This window comes from Culex quinquefasciatus, chromosome 2, assembly GCF_015732765.1.
Source record: "Culex quinquefasciatus strain JHB chromosome 2, VPISU_Cqui_1.0_pri_paternal, whole genome shotgun sequence".
NCBI classification, from domain to species: Eukaryota; Metazoa; Arthropoda; class Insecta; order Diptera; family Culicidae; genus Culex; species Culex quinquefasciatus.
In genome coordinates this window covers 91,327,795-91,348,646 of record NC_051862.1, presented here as the reverse complement: position 1 = coordinate 91,348,646, position 20,852 = coordinate 91,327,795, and the positions used below count along the sequence as shown (strand labels likewise).

The following is a 20,852-nucleotide window of genomic DNA, read 5'->3' as shown; positions in this document are numbered from 1 at the left end:
CATATTTGGGGAATGTTAGCTCACCCCTAGTGGTGCGTGTCTAGACTGGGTTTTTGTGCTTTCTAGCATTCCGAAAAAAGGTTTGTGTCTCAGATATTTTTTTATGCTGTAATTGTAGGCTGTGGGAGAACTTGGATAGCTTTACATTTTTACAAACAAATCTAGCAAGTAATTACTATTTCAAAAGCGTTAGTGAATCCACCTTAGGGTGGTTGGAGACTTCCTTACGTTGAATTAGTAATTTTTTTCTCATAAAACTTTAGCCTAAATCGTTTTTTAGCATATTTTTTAAATACTTTCAAAATCTTGACAGCCTTAAGCCTGGATAAACATTTAAAAATGGCGCATAAATTGAAATATGTTACTCCAGGAATTTCACCACGTCACACAATCAAAGCAGGCTTTGAGAATTAGCACACAACCCTTAATTTGTCGTACAGTTACCTAGCGATCATTTCTGCAAGTTTTGCTCATTCCCGCACGTCAATCATAACAACAACATCAGAAAAGCAGGATCAGAAGGACAAATAGCTCGTACGAAGCAAATCTTTCACGAGGCGTATGGAAGAAAAAGATTCCGCACCTTTCCGGCAGAAATTTACGGTTCCAGATTTCCACCGCGAGTAACGAGTTATGTTTTTAGAAACAACTTTTCTATCACGAAAAAGTTAACTCGATCATATTTACTCGTCGCATCTTTGGTGAGAATTAAAAAAGTAATGTTTTTAAAATTAATTTACATAAAATCGCTCGTTGCAGTAGCAGATAAGCGCTTTTGAATGATTTTTGATGAGCATTTTGATTTGATGAGCATTTTTTGCTTTCAAAACAAATTGAAACTGCTAAAATCTGAATTTAATTACGAAACAGTCCAGCTGTCAAAATGGTTTCTGCCTTTCCATTTCTAAGTCCAAAAATCTCGCAACGTCATACGATCAAAGATGGCTTTGAAAGTTGGCACACAACCAACAAACAATGCAATTTCGGCGCCGGTGTGCGTGAGGGCGAAGTCTCGATTGACTTGGACGGTTCATACATCCTCAATTTGCGCGCTTATATATGGTTGCCAAACACAAGGTAACATTCAGTCAGTGTAAAACATCCAAAGTCTACTGGTGTCAATTTGACCGAGTTGTTTTCGGATAGAAACCTTAGCGAAAATATATTACAATATTTGTGAAACAGTCCTGATTTACAGAACCGTTACATGCCGTACCAAGTACGATGTTATCGAGAAGATACATACATACTTACTTGACAGTGGCTGTCAAACACCGGTGTCGTACCCTTCTCAGCTCCTTTGGGTACAAAAAAAAAACATTGGACAACCGACGATTGTGCAATCAACCAACACATGTTATGGTTCAGGCAAATTTGATATCCGCAATGTATGTGGCACAGTCCCGATGAAGTTTATTAGTTTTATCCCGCAGCAGTCAGTACCAAGCATGATTGCATATTACTGGCCAAATTTCGTCTCCGATTCAAATTATTTTACAGACTTCTACTACCGCATCGTCAGCAAACACTATTCTTGGATCTACATTATACAGTACAATTGCTACGTCCGCAACAGTAGTCACTGACTACTGGTCTGGATTGGGTCTGGCTGCGTAGTCTCAACCGCCAAGATCTCCGCAGCAACCACCATTGTAGCCATGATCTCCTTCCCCAGGATATGGAAGATCTTACGCCCAGGTTTAGGAAAGACATTCCCAACAACAACCACAGCAACAGCTTTGATTCCAGTATACAAAACTTGGAAGTCCATACTGCCCAAATTCATATGGTTCTATAATTGTCTCTCCATCGGAACTTTCCCTGAAGACACTGCACGGAGAGACCGTGCCCAGAAATTTTAACAATTAAAATTGTTGATTTTACTTTCGTAAATTTTAACAACAACGTACTTGTCACTGCCAATTTTCAGTTAAATTAACCAAAATTTAGTAATAATTTAATAACCTGTTTGTTGAAAATGCTAAAGGCAAAAAGCTAACAGATTTCCCGAACTCGAATGAACGTGCTCGACTGTTAGCTTTGGTTTTAGGAAAATCAAAAATTTTGTTGGTTGAATATAATTTACATTTGGTTGAATATTTAAAAGATGAACTTGGGTTTGTTTACGTCTGTCATTTGAAGTCAGGATTCGAACGGGAGCGGTCGAATTGTTGAGTTTGTGTTGTTAATTATGAATTGAGATGGTGTGAATGGTGAAAATAACACTATTTGGCTAATGTTGAAGTGGCAAATCAAAGTGTTGCAACTGGGGAGGTGGAATTGGTGAGTTGGTTTGTTGATGATTTCTTTGCAGGTGATAAACTATGACGAGCAAGAGGATGACCTTCGCCATGAGGACCTCTAATGCGAGTGAGTTGAACACGCTATAAGAATGTTTGATGGAACGAGAGGGAAATAGAAGGGAAAGGCGGGCCGACTCTTCACGGATAAAGCAGCCCGGGCAAATTTAACAAAATGTTGGTTAATCCAAGTAAGTATGGGTTTATTTTTCCACAATAATTTATCTAATGTGATTCTTATTAGAAAACTGAATCATTAAAAAGCTTTGTGCTTACGACGGATAAAATCTTAATGAACCATTATTTTTTTCAGAATCATCAATAATAAAATACATAGAAATGCGTACACATGACAACATAAAAAATGGAGATGAAGTAAAATATAAAAAAATAAAAATATATAAAATATATAAAATTTATAAAAGAAGATAATTACTGCTCAATAAACTGGTAAGTAAAACTCAAAATATTTTTTTCAGGAATCGGATTACGTTGAATAAATTTAATCAAATGCAATGAAAGTTTGCTGCCAAAAGTAATTGTTAAATTAATGCAACCTTGGTAAGTAGCATTATTGATATTTCTTCTTTCCTCAATATAATTACATTTATTTACGTTCCTTTTTTTCAGTTTATAGCCGAAATTAAGAATTTTGTATTAAATTACTTATACATTTCACATGTCTATTTGCAGCAAAAGGATCACTTTAGTGAAAATTCTGTGTCCAACCACAAGGAAAATAACTAAACCTGAGACCATTGTAGGTGATGATGACTTATCGGATGATTTCACAGTGATGGTAAGTGGATACAACACTTAATTTTATACAACATAATAAAAATATAAGCTTAAAACTTGGTGAAAATTTTGCTCGGTTTATATTTTTAAGGAATTCACGAGAAATTAAACATCTTTTTTAAATATGTTTAACAAAATTTGTAAAATGTTTTTAATTATTTTTTAAGATTTATGCAACGTAATTTTTTTTAAACATTAATCAAACTTTACATATTTTATAATAACAGTTAGTAAAAAGTTTTGTTTTTATGCTTTTTAACAGTAATTTAATAACTTCATGCTAAAAAAACAAATTAGTACAAAACGTTAAATTTTTAGGCAGAATAAATGCGAAAATAAAAACACTCAGCATTAATTTGTGAGGCATTATTACAAAATTTACCGCAAATTCAATAAAAATATTGCTAACAACAGCTAATTATTAACTACATGTACGAATATTTTTCTGTTTTCAAGTAAGACAATAGTTAAAATATAGCTAGAAATTCGGCCCAGCCCAGATAATTAAAAAAAATATATATCAACACTTACATAAATATTGTCAAATTAAGAAATGTTTTGTTATAAACCACTAATAATTTGCTGCATGCAAAAATATTTCGGTTGATACAACGAAAAAAAATTGTTGAAAAATAGTTGAAAAGTATGGTCCAGCCTGTTTTTAACAGAATATTCCACAATATTTCAGTTGAAAACAAGAAATTTTTAGTTAATTTTCTGAAAAAAATATTCTAGCAGTCGACTGCTAGAATTTTTTTCAGCCATTTAACCAAAAAAAATTGCAATTCCAAGTATTTTTTTAGTTAATTTTAATTACCGGTGGTCAGCAATTTCGGGTTAACAAAATCAACAATCGATTGTTGAAAAAAAGCTGTGTAAAAAATTAACCCATACTTTTAGTTAAATTAACCAAGATTTTCTTAGATTTGCCCCTGCCGGTCTCTCCGTGTGGCCACTCCAGGTTGGGACCAATTGCTGTGGTTGGAATATCTCAAGGGGTCCTAGTAATTATGTCTGGCTTGTCTCGATGTTGACTGCTACCAGGCCATCTGCGATCAACTTATTATTGAAAATCTTAGCATTGTTTACTAAAGGATCTGGAAGCATTTCATATTGTTTTTCAAAGTTATTTATTTAAAAATTACTTCCACTCCTGGCGTAAGCATATATTTACAGATATTTGAAATGAACTAATGAATCTATTGAACTATAAAAGTTTAAAAGTAAATGTAAAAAGAACCGTAAGCGGCAGATCAAAAGGAAAACCCCTCACTCAAAACTTGTATGTCCTTAACCTGGTGGCTCATCCTGTGGTGCTATAACTGAATGGAAATTAGAGAGTACAGGAACAAATCCCCCCTCTTTTTTTGTAGCAATGCACTAACGAAGTCATTTAGCACAAATGCTGCTGCGGCAAACGAAAACAGTCAGACTGGAAGAAATTCATTTTATTCACCGTGGGTGTCATCGTTTCGTATTCTGCGGGGCGAAAAACTTGCTCATCCTTTTTTTTTTGTTTTTCGGATTTTTCCCCCCAAAAGCCAGACGACGACGACGGATGAGGCACGGGTTATGGAAAGGCCTCCTCGGCCAGAATTAAGCTGGATAGTGGGATAACAGAGGGGCATTTTATTGTTCGTAGAAGCTTTTGAATCTTTAAATCCTACTGAAACCTTTTAAATTGTTGGAAAGATTAACCGATAAGTTACTTGATGTAAAAGGCGCATCATGCTCTTCGACCCTGCAAATAATATTGTGGATTTCGGAGATTTTACAACAACCTTGGAAGCTATAAAAAGCTCTTTCACAAACTTAAAAGCATTAACTACTTTAGAAATAAAAACTATCTAAGAAACACACTCTTATTTGAACCCTTTTTTCTCTAAAAAAAAAAAACAAAATAAAACATGAAATCATTTGACGTTTTCGTAATGCAATTCGCAGCATTATTTAACATGAAAACAGATTCTCGAAGAGCTACCTAAAACTGTACACATCAGACATCACAGCAGCAGAATAGAAATTATCTAAGACACATTAAAAAGCTTTGCATCGAATCTTACAAAAGCTTCAGTCGAAAGCACACATACTCATTTTATATTATTGAACTTATGAAGGCAATTGAATTTTTTAAATATAATAAAGACTGTGAATAACTAAAACTAGTTAACTTACTCTACGGAAGCTATCGATTACTTAAATTTTTAATCTGTTTTGAATTTATTTATTATTTTTTTCTTATTACCCATTAACCTTTCGTTTTTTTTTTTGCGAAGCTTCACCGCTTTAGAACAATCTAAACTTTTTAAATCCATCATTTATTTTGAACTTCTTTATGCAATGACTAACATTTTTAAACTGTTTTTCATATAAATTTTGAAAACGCCATCTCTCCCACTATTCCCTGTCCCGTCCAGCCTCCAGTAGCTTCGGTTTGTTTCTCGTAAATAACCGGGACCATAGAGCGAGCAGAAAAGCTCGGGAGCTTTTTCGGGACCTGCATGGGACCAACTTTGACACTCGAGCACGGAAGCAGCAGTAATATGAAAATCTAATTTCAAGTCGCTCTCTCTTTCTGAGTGTGTGTTTTTAGCCACTACCACTGCAAATGTTGTACTACAGCTGGGGGGAAAAATCCACCCGGCTTGCATGCGGAATAAAAACTTCCCCAGACGGTGGCGGCGAAAACAAACTCGAAAGTTTTGAAATTAAATTTCACTTTCAACTCTCGTATCTCCGAGCAAGTCTGCGAGTGCAACTGGGAGGGTTATTCGATTGGTTGTCTACTTTCAGGGGTTTCTTTTCAGGGCGATAGATATGACACATTTTAGTGGCACTGAGGAAAGTATGATTATAGATTAATTTCTATGTGCTCAATTATGAGTTTTAGGGGTCGTTTAGAGCATACGTAGAATCATGAGGGGAGTAGGGAAAGGGTCAAGAATAGAAGAAAATAGCTGATCGTTATTTTGTCAGAGATATAATGTATCTCTGACTCCGCAAAATGTGTCATCATTTCCAAAACAGACATCATCTTGAAATTAGGTGCAACGAACACGGATTATAGTGTCTACAAATTGGAAGACATCGTCACTTGCTAAATGCTTCAATACACTAATTTTTGTGGAATGTTGTAAATCGGTTTACGGTTTTCCATGGTACTTTTGCAAACTATTTTGGAATTACTTGATAATCTTTGTGGAATTGATTTGTCAAGTTGTAAATTTTTTGTGGTACAGAAGAAGGTTGTAGAGCATTGCCTCTTGTTTCCATATTTCGTCACATTTTCCACCTACTACAGGCAAGTCATACTTTAGAATGACATGTTTTCCATATTTGTTTACTCAATCAATATGAACGAATGTTAGTTCCCCTGTTGCACCATTTACTAGCTGATGTCTCTTCCTGATGATTGATTGCAACACATTTAATTTCTTTTTCGTAAGAAGCTGAAATTCTGTTGAATCGTTCCACGTCTGCATTCGTATAATACAGTCGAACTGCTGGATCAATATTTTCTTCTGTTCCATCGAGCAGCGATGCAAAAAAAGCTTTAGCAATGTCCAAAGCTTCTATTTCTACAGTTCTTGAAGATAATAATCATTCGAAGATTGGGAAAAACCTTTCAAACAGAGCCTAAACTAGGTGAAATGGGCAAGATTTTTAAATGGTTGTAAGCAAAAATCTTGTTCTTGAAGATCTTCGACTGGCCCGGCTTCGCGTGTCCACTTTACGTTGTTTCACATCAATGTTCAACAAATAATTTTGGTAGGATTTTTTACACTTGCCAGACAGCTCCCCAAGTTTCCCAACAATTTGGCATATCCGTTGTTTGTTGCCATAATATTTTCGATTGTTAGCACATGCCACTCCTTGCGCACAGCTAACTCAAGTTCTATTTTCATAATGTTGTCCTCCCGATCATCAATCTAGAGTAAGGCAGTTCTTATACCAATTCGCGTAATCTGTTGTAGCCAGAGATAATCTCTGCTTGAGATAACAGCTTCCTTGACGTTGACCTCCTGCAAGAATGCCAAATGAACGTACTTTTCCTTCAGTTCATCGTTTATGAGATCCCGCATTTCTTTAGCGCAGCATCCTCGAACGTTCCAGATGCATATAACTGGTCGATCTTGGCTATCATCATCGAAGAACAGCTTAAGCTTATTTCTCTTCATGAAGGCCGACTCTGATAAACTAACTGGACGATGCTATGATATGTACGAACGGCTTCCACGTTTGGCATATTTACGCAGATATTGAGCGTTTGGCCAAATCATTCGTCGGACGTAACAACTGCTTTACTTTACAGACGTTTGAGACACTTTACAGAATGCTCAGATCGCTCCCTCCGAGTTGAAGCGCGCTTTCTCCATCGCGTGGAATGTAACGGTCGGTTCATCCGGACCTTGCTTGAGGCTTTGGAACGCAACGTGTTCAGCATCTAGGTCGACCATTGAATGTAGATAGCGTTCCACGTTGTGCACAAACCGGTCATACGCGTTGGGGTCCTGGAAGCTGGGACGAAGTCTTCGAGCTGTAATTATTCCCTGCAGTTTTGGTCCCATTGCCAGGATCAACATCTGAGCGCCAACCTTCTGTGGCCGAATGGTTACGGGTTTCGCCTCATAAGCGGAAAGTCATGGGTTCTTCTCAGGGTGGCAGCCTTAGGTTTAAGTTCAGAGGTAGCAGCAACCGTATGAGTATAAAACGGTTGCTTCGCGTGCTCTTCTAGCATGTGATCAATCTTGGGATATTCCTTTGCGCCTCTTCCCAAAATACTTTCCTCGTGTCTTCGCATGTAAATAATGCCCAGCCGATCGGTATTGCACTGCAGTCCAGTCGCATTGTCCAGATCAGAGCAAAGGGAACACCGCAAAAATAGCACCGCAAAAGACAATTGTCTTTACAAGACCCCGCGCGGCAAATAATAGCTGCTGGGAAGAGCTTGAAAAATGACACGAAAAAATTGTCACCGCGGTTCTAGCGATACATAGCGCACAAGGCACAAGGAATGGAGTTTACAGCATCTGGATGGAACAGCACTTTCCCTCTCAATAGGGACTGTGTTATAGATCTGGAAATGCTTAATAACAGTAAAAATGGGTAACACGATACAATAGTCCTTGTAATCAGGATTCCGTGTCTTAATACTCAAACAGAAAAAAAAAACATCTGAGCGCGCTTAACCTGGTCATCAACGTCTGCCACCGAGACCGAGATCAATGAATTTGTTCCACTCGGCCCACATCTGGTTTCCGGGAACGTCTTCAGGGAAAGGCTGAATGTTCCCAAAACGCAGGTTGATCCCCGAAGCCATGGATTGTCCTCGCGCGTTGTTGCTCCAAGATTTTTCGCGAGGTGGCAGGTCATAATGACCAAGTTGGTAGTTGGCAGCAAACATGTCTTGCATCTGACTGAGTGCCCCTTCGTCATTCGCCTCTGGTTTCACAGCGAATTTCAACACAGGATTCCCTTTCTACAAGTGTACTAAAACCAGCCTTTTTACAATCATTCACCAAAAAAGTTTTTCTGCATAGCTTTTAAAGTGCCAAACTAAACTTGATAATCAATAGGGACTTATGGGACTTCAAGACGGATTGAAGACAACCAACCAAAATCGGTCCAGTCAGTGTCGAGGTTATTGTGACATACATTTGAAAAGAGTTTGTAACTAAGAAGCTCGTTTTCCGAGTGATTTTATAGACTTTCCTTGATGTCAAAAACGAGCTGAAAGGTAGCTTCACTTTGACTTCGCGAAACGTCATTTCCAAAATAGACTTCAACCTCAAATCAACAAACATAGTGCAACAACGAAAATCCAAGAAACTCCACCCGTAACTTATCATGGAGGATCGATGGTAAATGACCGACATTGCTGTCGGTCAGAAATTGTATTATTGCTTTTCATTTTTCCGGAAATGTTCAAAATATGACTCTAAATTGCTAGTTAACATTTCAAATTTAAAAGGTGTACAAAGGCACAAATGGAAACTGATCTTGACTTGCTTGGTAATTTTTATGAAATTGATTTGTTAAATTGTAAATTTTACGTGGCACAGGAAAAAGAATGTCGAATAAGCGGCTAGGTAAGTTCTCCTGTTGCACCATTTACTAGTCCATCAGAGACATCAAGCTTTGCTGTTGCCATCATTTAATCTCACTTTTCAAAGGAGCGACTATGGGTACACCCTTATTGTTTTATCAAAGCTTTTTTTTGAATGCCGTGTTGTGTTGTGTTTGTTTCCTTTCTTCGTGAGTTGCTGATGTTGTTTTGTTATTAAATCGTTCCTCATCTGCGTTTCTAACGTACAGTTGAATTTCTTGATCAATATCTTCTTCTTCTTTACCGGATCATAACAGGTTCTGTTATATTGCTTAAGTACTTTCGCAAAGTTAAAAGCATTTATTAGCTGCATGATTTCTGTCAGTTGTAAAAGGTAAAATACATTTCAATATGGGAAAAAATCACAAATATGAAAAATGATTTTTTGGATTAGAGAAATTTCAATCAAAATGGAGCCATTTTTGCACAACTTAAAATTCATCTTTTTTTATAACTTGTTCAGCACAGCAAGACCACAGACACCAACGAGCCGCTTGAGTCTGAAGAAAGGAACGAAAGAGCATCGCGCTGGAATTGATTTATTTACCGTTCGTGTTTAGCATCAATTGTGCCAAATCCCAAGGACAATCTGGCGCAATTCCAGCACGCACGAGTCACGTGGTTTTGCGAGAGTCGTCAGCAGTAATTCCTTCTTGCCAGTGTGCGCTGACATTCAAGTGGTTTTTCGGGAAAAAGAAGAGAGCAAGGACACAACGCTTCAAGTTTGAAACAATTTGTCAACGGGTCCTCCACCAACCTCCCACGACGGTTTTGAAGCTCTCAGTTGTTGGACAGCCCAAAAATGTTGCTTTGCTCCTTGACAGTCGACGCCGTGCGGAACATGAAATGGGACGTTGCTGAAATTTTGAACAGTTGGGAGGACAAAAAAACAAGAATCAACGCATCACTGTCATCTATTCTGCGAGAAAAAAAGAAAAAAACGAAGAAGAAGAAAAAAATTTGCAGAGTAGGACAGTAAAAATCCATTTAGGATTCCAAAGTGGCACTCAGTGGGCAGATTTGGGCCTCTATTGTGGGAGGTGGGAGGGGCACCCTAGAGTAATGATGAGGAAAATCATGATGACAATGATTATGCCAACATGGCCGGGCTGAGCCTTGTAGGGGGAAGGGGGCGGTGCCGGGAGTTGTGTTTCCGCGAGAGATAACACGCACCGGGGAATGTGATCAGCCAGGAATGAAGCAAACAAGCAAGCAAAAAAAAAGTTCGCAACAGGAAATGACAAATTCGTTTCCGTTTGGGAAAATTTATGTGCGCGAATTTTTGAGTGGGAATCTGGCGGGAGAAGGAAGAGGTGCTTTGTGACGGATGAAGTCGCGATTTTTATGCGTTCCGTTTCATAAATTATGTTCGGGGAGGTGACATTTTGGACAGATATTTTATCATTAGCTTAAACTTTAATAATTCTGGTTATCGCTACAGACTGGCATTATCTCGAAACAATCCAAGGAGCATAAATATTAGCTTTAACCATTCCTAATTTCGATTTGATTAAAAGAATAAATCATCCAGACTTGTTGTTTGTACAAGTTACACATAAGTGCTCAAAATAGTTGATAGGGTTGTCAAATCTTCAATCTTCTAGACTCATCGGAATGATCTATTTATTGAACATCCAACAATTGTCTAAAATGTGTGATCCGGCATCAGAAGTGCTCAAGTGCTTCTAATTTTTGATACGTTTGTCAATTTTTTTTATCTTTTGATAATTGAGCAGGATTTGTGTTGACCTTTCTTAAAATAGAAAAGTTTGAGGTTTGCTTTTGAAAAACGCCTCAGAAATCTTTGAAAATTCATGCAAGCTTAGATACACGCTATCGGCCTCTCTTTGACAATACTCGGAGCCTTGTTGTGGATTTGTACAGGCACTTCGTGTTGGTCTGTTATTGCGAAGATCGATTCGCCGCTTGATACAGCAACACACCACACCGGAAAAGGGTGGTTGATGTTCGGAATGATGGGAGGGAATCGGTTTTAAAGCGCGCTGCTGGTGTTTGTCCTAAGACTTGGGCGTCGCAGTTGCTGCTCGGAAGATTGCTTCGCCGTTTGATACAGCAACACACCGCACCGGAACGCTGGAAGATTTCCGGAACACTTTCTGGGATCGGATTGAAAATCGTTTCAACATACTTTAGTCAAATTGTCTTCAAAGTAAACGTCAACAACACCTACCGTCGTTTCCTGTAAAACGGTACTGATTAATATTTTCAAAAAGTTATGTTATTTTGCTGTATTTATTATTTTTTGAGTACAGGACATGTTGAAAAGACATACTTTAATTAAATTTTGTATTTTTCTATTTGAAAAATATATTTTGAGTTAAAAATAAATCATTTTAAATCATGCAAATCCAGAGATAGCTCTCGATACCGTAAGGCTTTACCTAAAACTGGTGACATCTGTTGGTTTTTAATTAGTTCATGCAATAGACCACCAGAGGGATGTGGCGCAGAACAAAGGCGAACCTGGCGGCAATTTCGGGAAACACCCCGTCGGGCTATTGCGGGTGTCGATTTTATAGCCTTTCCTCAGTAAGGCGGGGAAGGCAAAAATCCAATATCTAAATTCTGAATCCCTCAACATTGCTGTCGGTCAGTAATTGTATTATTACTTTGTATGTTTCAGGAAAGGTTCAGAATATGACAAGTCTTTTAATTGATAGTTAATGTTTCGAATTTGAAAGATTTTCTAAGCACAAATGGAAACTGATCTTGGCTTGCTTGATAACCTTTGTGACTTGTTAAGTTGCAATTTTTTCGTGGTACAGTAGAAAGATGCTTGTGAAAACGGCGGAATTTCCAACCGAAGAGGGGGAAGAAATGCCAAGGCTTCGTATTTATCGAACGTCGCCTTTAATATCTTGAAAAGATGAAGTCGTTTTTTTTAAAGAAAAATATTAAAGATTATATCGGTCAGAATTATCTTCGCAATGGAAAAAATGGACTCGCTGGAAGATTAAACCACGGGATTTCCAAAAAAGTGTCCACGTGGTTTATGGATGGTCCCCATCGTGCGTTCGTCATTACTTGGTTTGTCTTTGATCAGCGGCGCTGTCGTCGGCGTGTCCGAGCTTGCGGTGTGGGCCGCAAAGAAACGCTTGCCGGTAACCTAGAGATCGTTAAGTTTATCAAAGTAGTCTACGCCATGTGGCATCTTGGACTATGTAAATAACTACACAATTTTATATTTATTCTCATACCAAATGGGAGCCAACAACTCCATCTTTATTGCCACAACTCAGTTCCATCCAACTACACTCTAAACCGGAATCCCACACTTTAGCTCGATCAAACTACACTCTCAACTGGAATGCCACATCCTCCCCTTCAATAAATACGAAACTGTTACTTAACTTTATATTATTGGTTCAGCCTCTTGCCAAATCAATCCACGCAAAGATTCGTTAACTAACGTACATTATTCAAATATCTTTCAGGGCGTTTGATCTCCCTAGTGTTACGACGCTTCGCCAAAGGTTGCTCGTCCTTGGAATCGTTTCCCTTCGAAACATTCGATGCTCCCTCACCGCCGCTCAGCTGCTCCTCATCCGATTCTCCTCCTTCCTCAAGCTCAGCTGAAAATAAAATAAAACAAAACAAAAATATATAACTAAAATAATAAAAAAAAATCCAATCATCTTGTCACAAAATAACAATACAATGAACTTACTGCTTTGCCGTCTCACAAACTTCTTAAGACATTTAGAGCTGCGATCAAAAGATCTCCCAGTAGCTAAGTCAGTGACTGTTACTCGACCAGCTCCAGTTATAGCCACCACCTTGTGCAGAGCGTTCTTGTAGTGCGTGTCCGTCTTATCTCGCTTTGTTTGAGCCACCAACACCGTATCACCAACTGCAAACTCTAACCCTGATGCCTTACGTCTGATGTCCTCCTGGAATTCCGGTCAAACTTGGCCGTCCTGTCACGGTCCCGCAGCTCTTCATCCATCACCTGGCGGCGTTCAGTTCTCACGTCCGGCAGAAGACCCCTGACCACGCGACCGAACATCAACTCCGCCGGTGGTACCTTCGTCACATGGTGCGGCCACGTGTTATACGCAGCTACATACTCCACCAGCGCTTCCTTCCAACTCTTCTTCCCTAGCTTCGCAATCGCCGAGATCTTATTTATTCCCTTCATACTTCGTTCCACCAACCCATTTTCGGTTGGGTTCAGCGGTGTGCTGTGGATCAACTTTACTCCCCACGCACTCTGAAGCCAAGCTTTCAGCTCAGTGCTGTTAAAAGGTGGTCCATTGTCAGCCTTGAGTGTTCTTGGGATGTGGTACGTGTAGAACACTTTCTTGAGTGCACTTTTAACGGCTTCTGTGTCTGTCTTCTCCATTGGCAACGCTACCAAGAACCGCGAATAGTTGTCCGTTAGAACGAGAGCTTTCCAACAGTTAATATCCGACGCCGATGAAAAATCCATCGATACATAATCCCAAGGGTTCTCCGGAAGCTCAGTCAGCGCAATTGGAAGCGTGTTGTTTGACTTAGTAACTAATTGACACTCAGGACAACCGCGCACAAATTCTTCCACCTCACGGTCCATTCTCGGCCACCACAGTCCTTGCCTTAAAAGTTCTTCATTGTCGACATTCCAGGATGGCCCAGGTGAGCCACACGTATTGCACGGCACCTCAAAACAGCTGGTAGCACGATCTTCTCCTGCTTCATCAATAATCCATCTTGCATGTACAACTCACGCTGAAAGGCCTGATATTTCACGATCGTATTTGGCCACCTTTCTTCCTTCTCCAACCACTCGATCACCGTCTGAAGCTCGCTGTCCTCAATGAATCTTTCCTTAACCTCCGAAGTCGTCATCGCAAGTAGATGCTCATTGATCACCGCCGGATCTGCCGTAACCGAGCATAACTCCTGTGGTTCCTTGCCAACACCGAACTGCGGATCGTCACGTTTGGTGCTGATCCGGGATGCAGCGTCCGCAATATTGTCCAAGCCAGACACGTGCTCGAATTCATAACGATAATGATCCATACGCAGCAGCCAACCTTCGGCTCTTGACAAAATCCGTTTCCCACATCCTTGCTCTTTCCTTTCGTCATAAACATCAAAGCTTCGCTATCACACCTCAGTGTAAACGACCTACCAAGGAGGTAGTAGGCAAATCTTTCCATTGCCCAGATTATCGCTAGTGCTTCACGGTGCAGCTGCGGATAGCGACACTCAGCTACTGTGAGGCTTTTCGATGCACATGCAATAATCCGCCTCTCTCCTCCAACCTTCGCTTCTTGAGCCAGAACTCCAGCGATTCCCCACGGTGATGCATCCGTGTACAATATAGTGTTGTCGTCCTCGTCAAAGAACCCCCTCTTCACCAGATCGTCTTCCGCCGCAAACTTCAAGAACTCAAACGCGGCTTGGCGCTCCTCGCTCCATTCAAACTTCGTTTCTGCGGCCAGCAGCTCCCGGAGTGGCTTCGTCTTGTGTGCAAAATTTGGGATAAACGGACTAATAAAAGTCATCATTCCCAAAAAACTTCGCACCTCTGCGGATTTCTGCGGCTGCACAGTGGTCGGAAACGCAAATTTAACAGGAATAATTTATTTCCGCTTCAGGGATGCATTTTCGAGCTTCGGTGTCTAAGAAGCATTTGTTAAGAATAAAATTCTACATCTTTTGGTCAAAACGATATTAGGGTGGTCCAACAATTTCTAATATTTTCAAAAACTATCTTCGCTTCTAGATGAGATACACAGTAAAAAAAATCATGGTAAAATTTCATCTAAAACGGAGTACATCTTTTATGTCAGAAAAAAGCTTTAATTTTACCTCTAATAATGTGTAAATTTACATCTGGCAGACGCTAGGAAAAAATATCTGTAATCCTAAAAAAATATCAAACCGGCGCCTCAACCCGCACGGCCAACTCGCCGCTGTGAAAACTGGACGATCAAAGCCAATGTAGCTCTATGTACCGTATATGCAGTAAATACAGCATACAATGTACGGAGCACATAGAGCTACATTGGCTTTGATCGTACAGTTTTCACAGCGGTGAGATGGCCGTGCGAGTTGGGGCGCGGACTTAGTAAGCTGGATATAACAATCGCCGGTTTGATATTTTTTTGGGATTACATATATTTTTTCCTAGCGTCTACCAGATGTAAATTTACACATTATTAGAGGTAAAATTAAAGCTTTTTTCTGACATAAAAGATGTACTCCTTTTTAGATGTAATTTTACCATGATTTTTTTTACTGTGTAGAGGTATACTTTCTTCAACAGTATTGTAGTACTAGCCATTTCAAACAACTTTGTCGAAGACACCAAATCTCTATCTCTTAATCTGATCATTCTACAGCATTTTATATTAAAAGCAGTAGGGTGGCCCATCAAAAAAGTGTTTTTATTACGTATCTTTTTTGTATTATTTTTGGCAATTTTGGTGTCTTCGAGACATATTTAGAGCATAAAAATACGCGTCTTTTGGAATGTCAACGAAGTCACTAGGTCATTTTGGTAAAAAGTTACAGCGTTTTTAAAGTTTTTAATAGGCCTTTTTCAAATGTTTGTATCTTTTCGAGGGGGACACAAAAAAATACGCTCTGCGGTGCATCTGAAAGCTCAAAACTTCTTTCTTAATATGAATATAACATCTCAAAAGGGTTTTTCTTAAACCCAAGTTACAGCGATTTAAAAATGGTCATTTTATGAGATTTTGTACCATGCTCTATGAGAAAATTTACATGAATGTCGCATTAATCAGTATCAAAACTGAGCATTGTGAGCTCAAATGCAGGAAAAATTCGTTTGTGGACAAACGTGGTCGAACCTGGTTGTTATGGCAACTAGGGTGGTCTTAGATGACCTAGGGTGGTTCATATTCGTTCACTCTTATAAGATATGATTTTTTTAATTTCGCATAGAAAGAAAGATAAATATGATATGATATCTGATTAGGGTGGCTCAAATTAATTAGAAAATAAAAAGATTAAAGATTAGAGATTTTATAATTTCTCTACGTTTTTGTAAATCGACTTTTATTTGTATTTTTTTAAGGCCGTTGCAAATATTTTTCAAAGTTTATGTCGCCCCCCCCCCCCTTCAAAATTGGTCTGAAAAATCAGGGGGCAAAAAAAAATATTTTTCCAAAAAACTTCAAAATTTCAATGAAAATAGAAGTCTAATCAACTGAAAACAATCTAAAATGCATTTTTCTGCATTGATAGTCATATTTAGCATGTTTGGGTTTGTTTAAAAATGTTTTGAATTTTGATGAAATTGTGCTGTACAGCACCGCAAAAAAAAAATTTCCGCAGAAAAAATTTTTTCGTCAATACTTAGATATTTTCGAAACTAATGATGGCAAAACAATTGGACAGGTGTATAATGCATTTAAAAACACTTTTTTCATTAAAATTTTGAAACCATGGCTCGTAATTTCAATTTTTATACTTTTTTATTTTTTGCCCCCTCGACTTTGGTCAGAGTCGAGGGACATAAACTTCAAAAATATTTGCAACGGCCTAATAGGATAAAACTTTCCATGCATTTTCTTTGACAAAAGGAGTCACTTTGTATAATTAGGATGCCAATACGAGGATCCTTTTCCAATTTATATGTTTTTACCTACAAATGCAAATAATGATAACGGTGCATTTAATCAAAAAAAAAAATAGTACCAGGTTTTACATCAAAACCTGAACACTAGCCTAAAAGATGTTTCCTAACAAATTTAACAAATTTTCAGAAATAAAATAAGAGTATTGGAAAATCAACTTCGAATATCAATTTCTAAATTGTGCATTTTTCCCTGAAACTATTTTGAAGGGTTCAAATCATAACCTACAACTTTTTCAAGACGCTAAATCGATAAGAAAATAATACAAATAAAAGTCGATTTACGAAAACGTAGAGAAATAATAATATGTTAAAATACATTTTCTAACAAATAAAATCTTTAATCTTTAATCTTTTTATTTTCTAATAAATTTGAGCCACCCTAATCAGATATCATACCCTCAGCTGCTTTACTATTTAAAACAGGTTATGTATTTTAATTATTTTTTTATTTTTCTTTCTATTCGAATAAAAAAAAATCATTCTTATAAGAGTGAACGAATATGAACCACCCTAGGTCATCTAAGACCACCCTAGTTGCCATAACAACCAGGTTCGACCACGTTTGTCCACAAACCAATTTTTCCTGCATTTGAGCTCACAATGCTCAGTTTTGATACTGATTAATGCGACATTCATGTAAATTTTCTCATAGAGCATGGTACAAAATCTCATAAAATGACCATTTTTAAATCGCTGTAACTTGGGTTTAAGAAAAACCCTTTTGAGATGTTATATTCATATTAAGAAAGAAGTTTTGAGCTTTCAGATGCACCGCAGAGCGTATTTTTTTGTGTCCCCCTCGAAAAGATACAAACATTTGAAAAAGGCCTATTAAAAACTTTAAAAACGCTGTAACTTTTTACCAAAATGACCTAGTGACTTCGTTGACATTCCAAAAGACGCGTATTTTTATGCTCTAAATATGTCTCGAAGACACCAAAATTGCCAAAAATAATACAAAAAAGATACGTAATAAAAACACTTTTTTGATGGGCCACCCTACTGCTTTTAATATAAAATGCTGTAGAATGATCAGATTAAGAGATAGAGATTTGGTGTCTTCGACAAAGTTGTTTGAAATGGCTAGTACTACAATACTGTTGAAGAAAGTATACCTCTATCTCATCTAGAAGCGAAGATAGTTTTTGAAAATATTAGAAATTGTTGGACCACCCTAATATCGTTTTGACCAAAAGATGTAGAATTTTATTCTTAACAAATGCTTCTTAGACACCGAAGCTCGAAAATGCATCCCTGAAGCGGAAATAAATTATTCCTGCTAAATTTGCGTTTCCGACCACTGTGGGCTGGTGGAACTGCTTGATATCGGAAATCTTCTTACAGGCGGGCGTAATTCCGCTTCCGTCAATTGTGAAGCCCAAGAAATCAACCGATCTCTGATCGTAAACAGACTTTTCCTCGTTTATGGTTAGATTGTTTTCCTGCAACGTTTTCCTGACCATATCAACGTACTCCCGCAACTCTTCGAGCGTCCTCCCATACACTAAAATGTCGTCAAGGTAAACGATTATATTCTTGCACTTGACCATCAGTTTCTCCATCGACCGCTGAAAAGGCTCCGGGGCATTCGCTAGCCCGAAAGGTAATCTCGTAAAGCGCATAAGGCCGTTCGCGGTCATGAATGTCGTGAAATGACGTACACTCTCGTCCAGCTCGATGTGGAAATAGGCATCTCTAAGATTTAGTTTGGTGAAGAACAGTGTTCCGTTAGGAATCTCCGCCCAGATCTTATCCAGTGATGGCATAGGGTAGGGCTCCCTCACGATCGCTTTGTTCACAGCTCTGTAGTCCACAACTATCCGGAAATCGTTCGTACCCTTTGGCACCAAGACCAGCGGAGACACATGCGTGATAATGTCGTTCTCTTTATCCGCTCGTTCAATTATACCGCTGTTCTCCATCGTTCGTATGAACAGCGTCTCTCATTGGTGGCGTTCTCGAATGCTTTTGGGATGTTATAACGAATAATCTGTCGCGGTGTAACGGTGTCGTCCACCTTAAACTTCACCGGGGCCAACTTAACTTTTGGGAATTCCGAGCTTTCAGCCTGTACGCTACATACAGCATCACCACCCAACGGATCCAGAACTGCGTTGCTTGTTGGTCCCAATCGGATCAGCCCTAGTTTTAGCGACGTCTCAAAACCCAGCAGGGACAACTCGGTGCCTCTGACTACGAAGAATTTAGCCAATTGCAGTGGTCGACTGTTCCCCCTAACGCCAACATAAGCTCTGAACGAACATTCAACTTCGAGTGGACTCTGTTTGGCGTAAGATCTCAATACTTCTTGAGGAACCAACTCAACATCGTGCAAGACTGATTTGCAGCATGCTTTGAGGGATTCCCAGACGCCAACCGTGACCGTATTCACCGTTGCACCAGAATCGACTAGGAACTGCACACACTCCGTACCGATTATACAGTTCACCAACCGCGGATCAATCGCCGCGTGCGGGGTATCGTACTCTTGATTCCGAGCGAGCAACTGAATAACAAGAAAAGAAACCAAAAACAATAGAAATACGCTTTACTGTGCGAACTGTTTATGAATTCAAGTACGTTGTATGCGAAGGAATGATGTACTTTTAAACGAAACATTTACGACTTTTCAGTATCTACCTGATTAATCCTTCCAGCTTCTTCTTTGACGGATTCCGGTCGGTAACGTCGGTCGCGCGAACCCCCCTCCATGGCTTTGGGATTCTTGCAACACTCGGCAAAGTGACCCCAGACGCCACAGTTCCAGCACTTCACGCGGAAAGCTGCGCACTGTCCTGGCCCATGCACCCGACCGCACTTTGTGCAGTTAGCCACGGACATCTTCTCCCACGCATCCCGCTTCAGAGGCCAGTCGCGATACCTCTTCTGTGGCACCGCGAAGCCCTTGGTTGATCCGCCCGAAAAATAATGACCGCGTTCCGCCTTCGGCTTGAATTGACGCACCACGTTCACTGCTTTGAACCCCTCTTCTTCGTGGCGTTGGCCTCCGCTTGCGCCAGCTCTCTCGTCCAGCTGCTTAGCGGCATCTGCCGCTTCCCGCCTGATGTCATCCAGATGCTTGCCGTGATTAATGATCTTTTGCAGATCGCGCCCCAGCATGTCCGATGCCTCGTACAGCTTGCCAGCGATGTCCGGGATGGAGCGTCTCGTCAGAGCCTGCAAAAACTCCTCTTTCCTCTGTTTCAGCTCGAAATCACAGTACTTCGCCTGCGCCTCTAGGCGCAGGACCCAGTCGTCGAACGGTTCGCCCTCGCTCATTTTCATTTCACGAAACTTTAGCCTCTCCTTTGCCGAATCACAGATTTGGTTGAAGTACCTGTGAGATTGATCAACACGATTCAATTCGTCTCTACTTACTTTGGAACCACCCACATTTTTCATTATTTTTACCTGTTGAGCGCCTCTACCGTGTCCGAATAAACATCAATTGACTCCGAATCAACCAGTTTCTCCTGCATTTCAATAATGTTGAGCAGGAAATCGCCCGCGAAGATCTTCAAACCAGTCAGTTTTGTGGACGGTCCCACCGGTGCCTTGCAGGAAACAATGCGGTTAAACTGATCTCGGAACCGGATCCACTCTGACTTCCGGTTGTTTGGCATCAGCGTACCATCGAACGGCGTCAACGGCCACGTGCCAGACAGCCATTCTGCCTCTTGGGATTTTCCGGACCCCTGTGTCGCCTCTTGCGCCTCGACGTACCTAACCTCCAAAAGCGATTTGTCAGACGGCGTTACGTCAGAGATCTCCCACGTGCCACTCATGACCTAAAAAATTTGACAAGAAAAACGGTTCTACTAACACGGTACCCGAAAACTGAAGAAAACAATTGAATTCTAACGGATTTTCATACCTTGAAATCCAAAATTCACTTCCACTTTTTTTTAAAACAAAGAAAAACGCGACTCGCCGCGGAGGAATCACTCTGTACCACCGTTTTCAGCGACGAGTAACAAAAGAATACACTTTCCTTTGTGCTGTCCTCCAAACCGAAATGTTCAAAATACCGCCTTCT

General features: G+C 39.6%; 1 protein-coding gene across 1 annotated transcript; it reads right to left on the bottom strand.

The window, feature by feature from the left end:
• Window positions 1–12,516: 12,516 nt before the first annotated feature.
• Window positions 12,517–20,601, bottom strand: LOC119766102. The gene is made up of 4 exons (XM_038250495.1): window positions 20,228–20,601; window positions 19,457–20,153; window positions 19,250–19,322; window positions 12,517–12,797 (listed from the first exon to the last, which is right to left on the bottom strand). The coding sequence occupies exons 1-4, from the start codon at window positions 20,599–20,601 to the stop codon at window positions 12,631–12,633; spliced, it is 1,311 nt and encodes a 436-aa protein (XP_038106423.1). The 3' UTR covers window positions 12,517–12,630.
• Window positions 20,602–20,852: the final 251 nt, after the last annotated feature.

Bases quoted from the DNA above. Each gene is read 5' to 3' on its own strand.
- LOC119766102 (XM_038250495.1), bottom strand. From the start codon at position 20,601: ATGAGTGGCACGTGGGAGATCTCTGACGTAACGCCGTCTGACAAATCG. The intron at 20,154-20,227 runs GTAAAAATAATG...TCAATCTCACAG, and splicing joins ACGGTAGAGGCGCTCAACAG to GTACTTCAACCAAATCTGTG. The intron at 12,798-19,249 runs GTACGGAGTGTG...TTTTATTTTCAG, and splicing joins GTTGGTGAACTGTATAATCG to CTGAGCTTGAGGAAGGAGGA.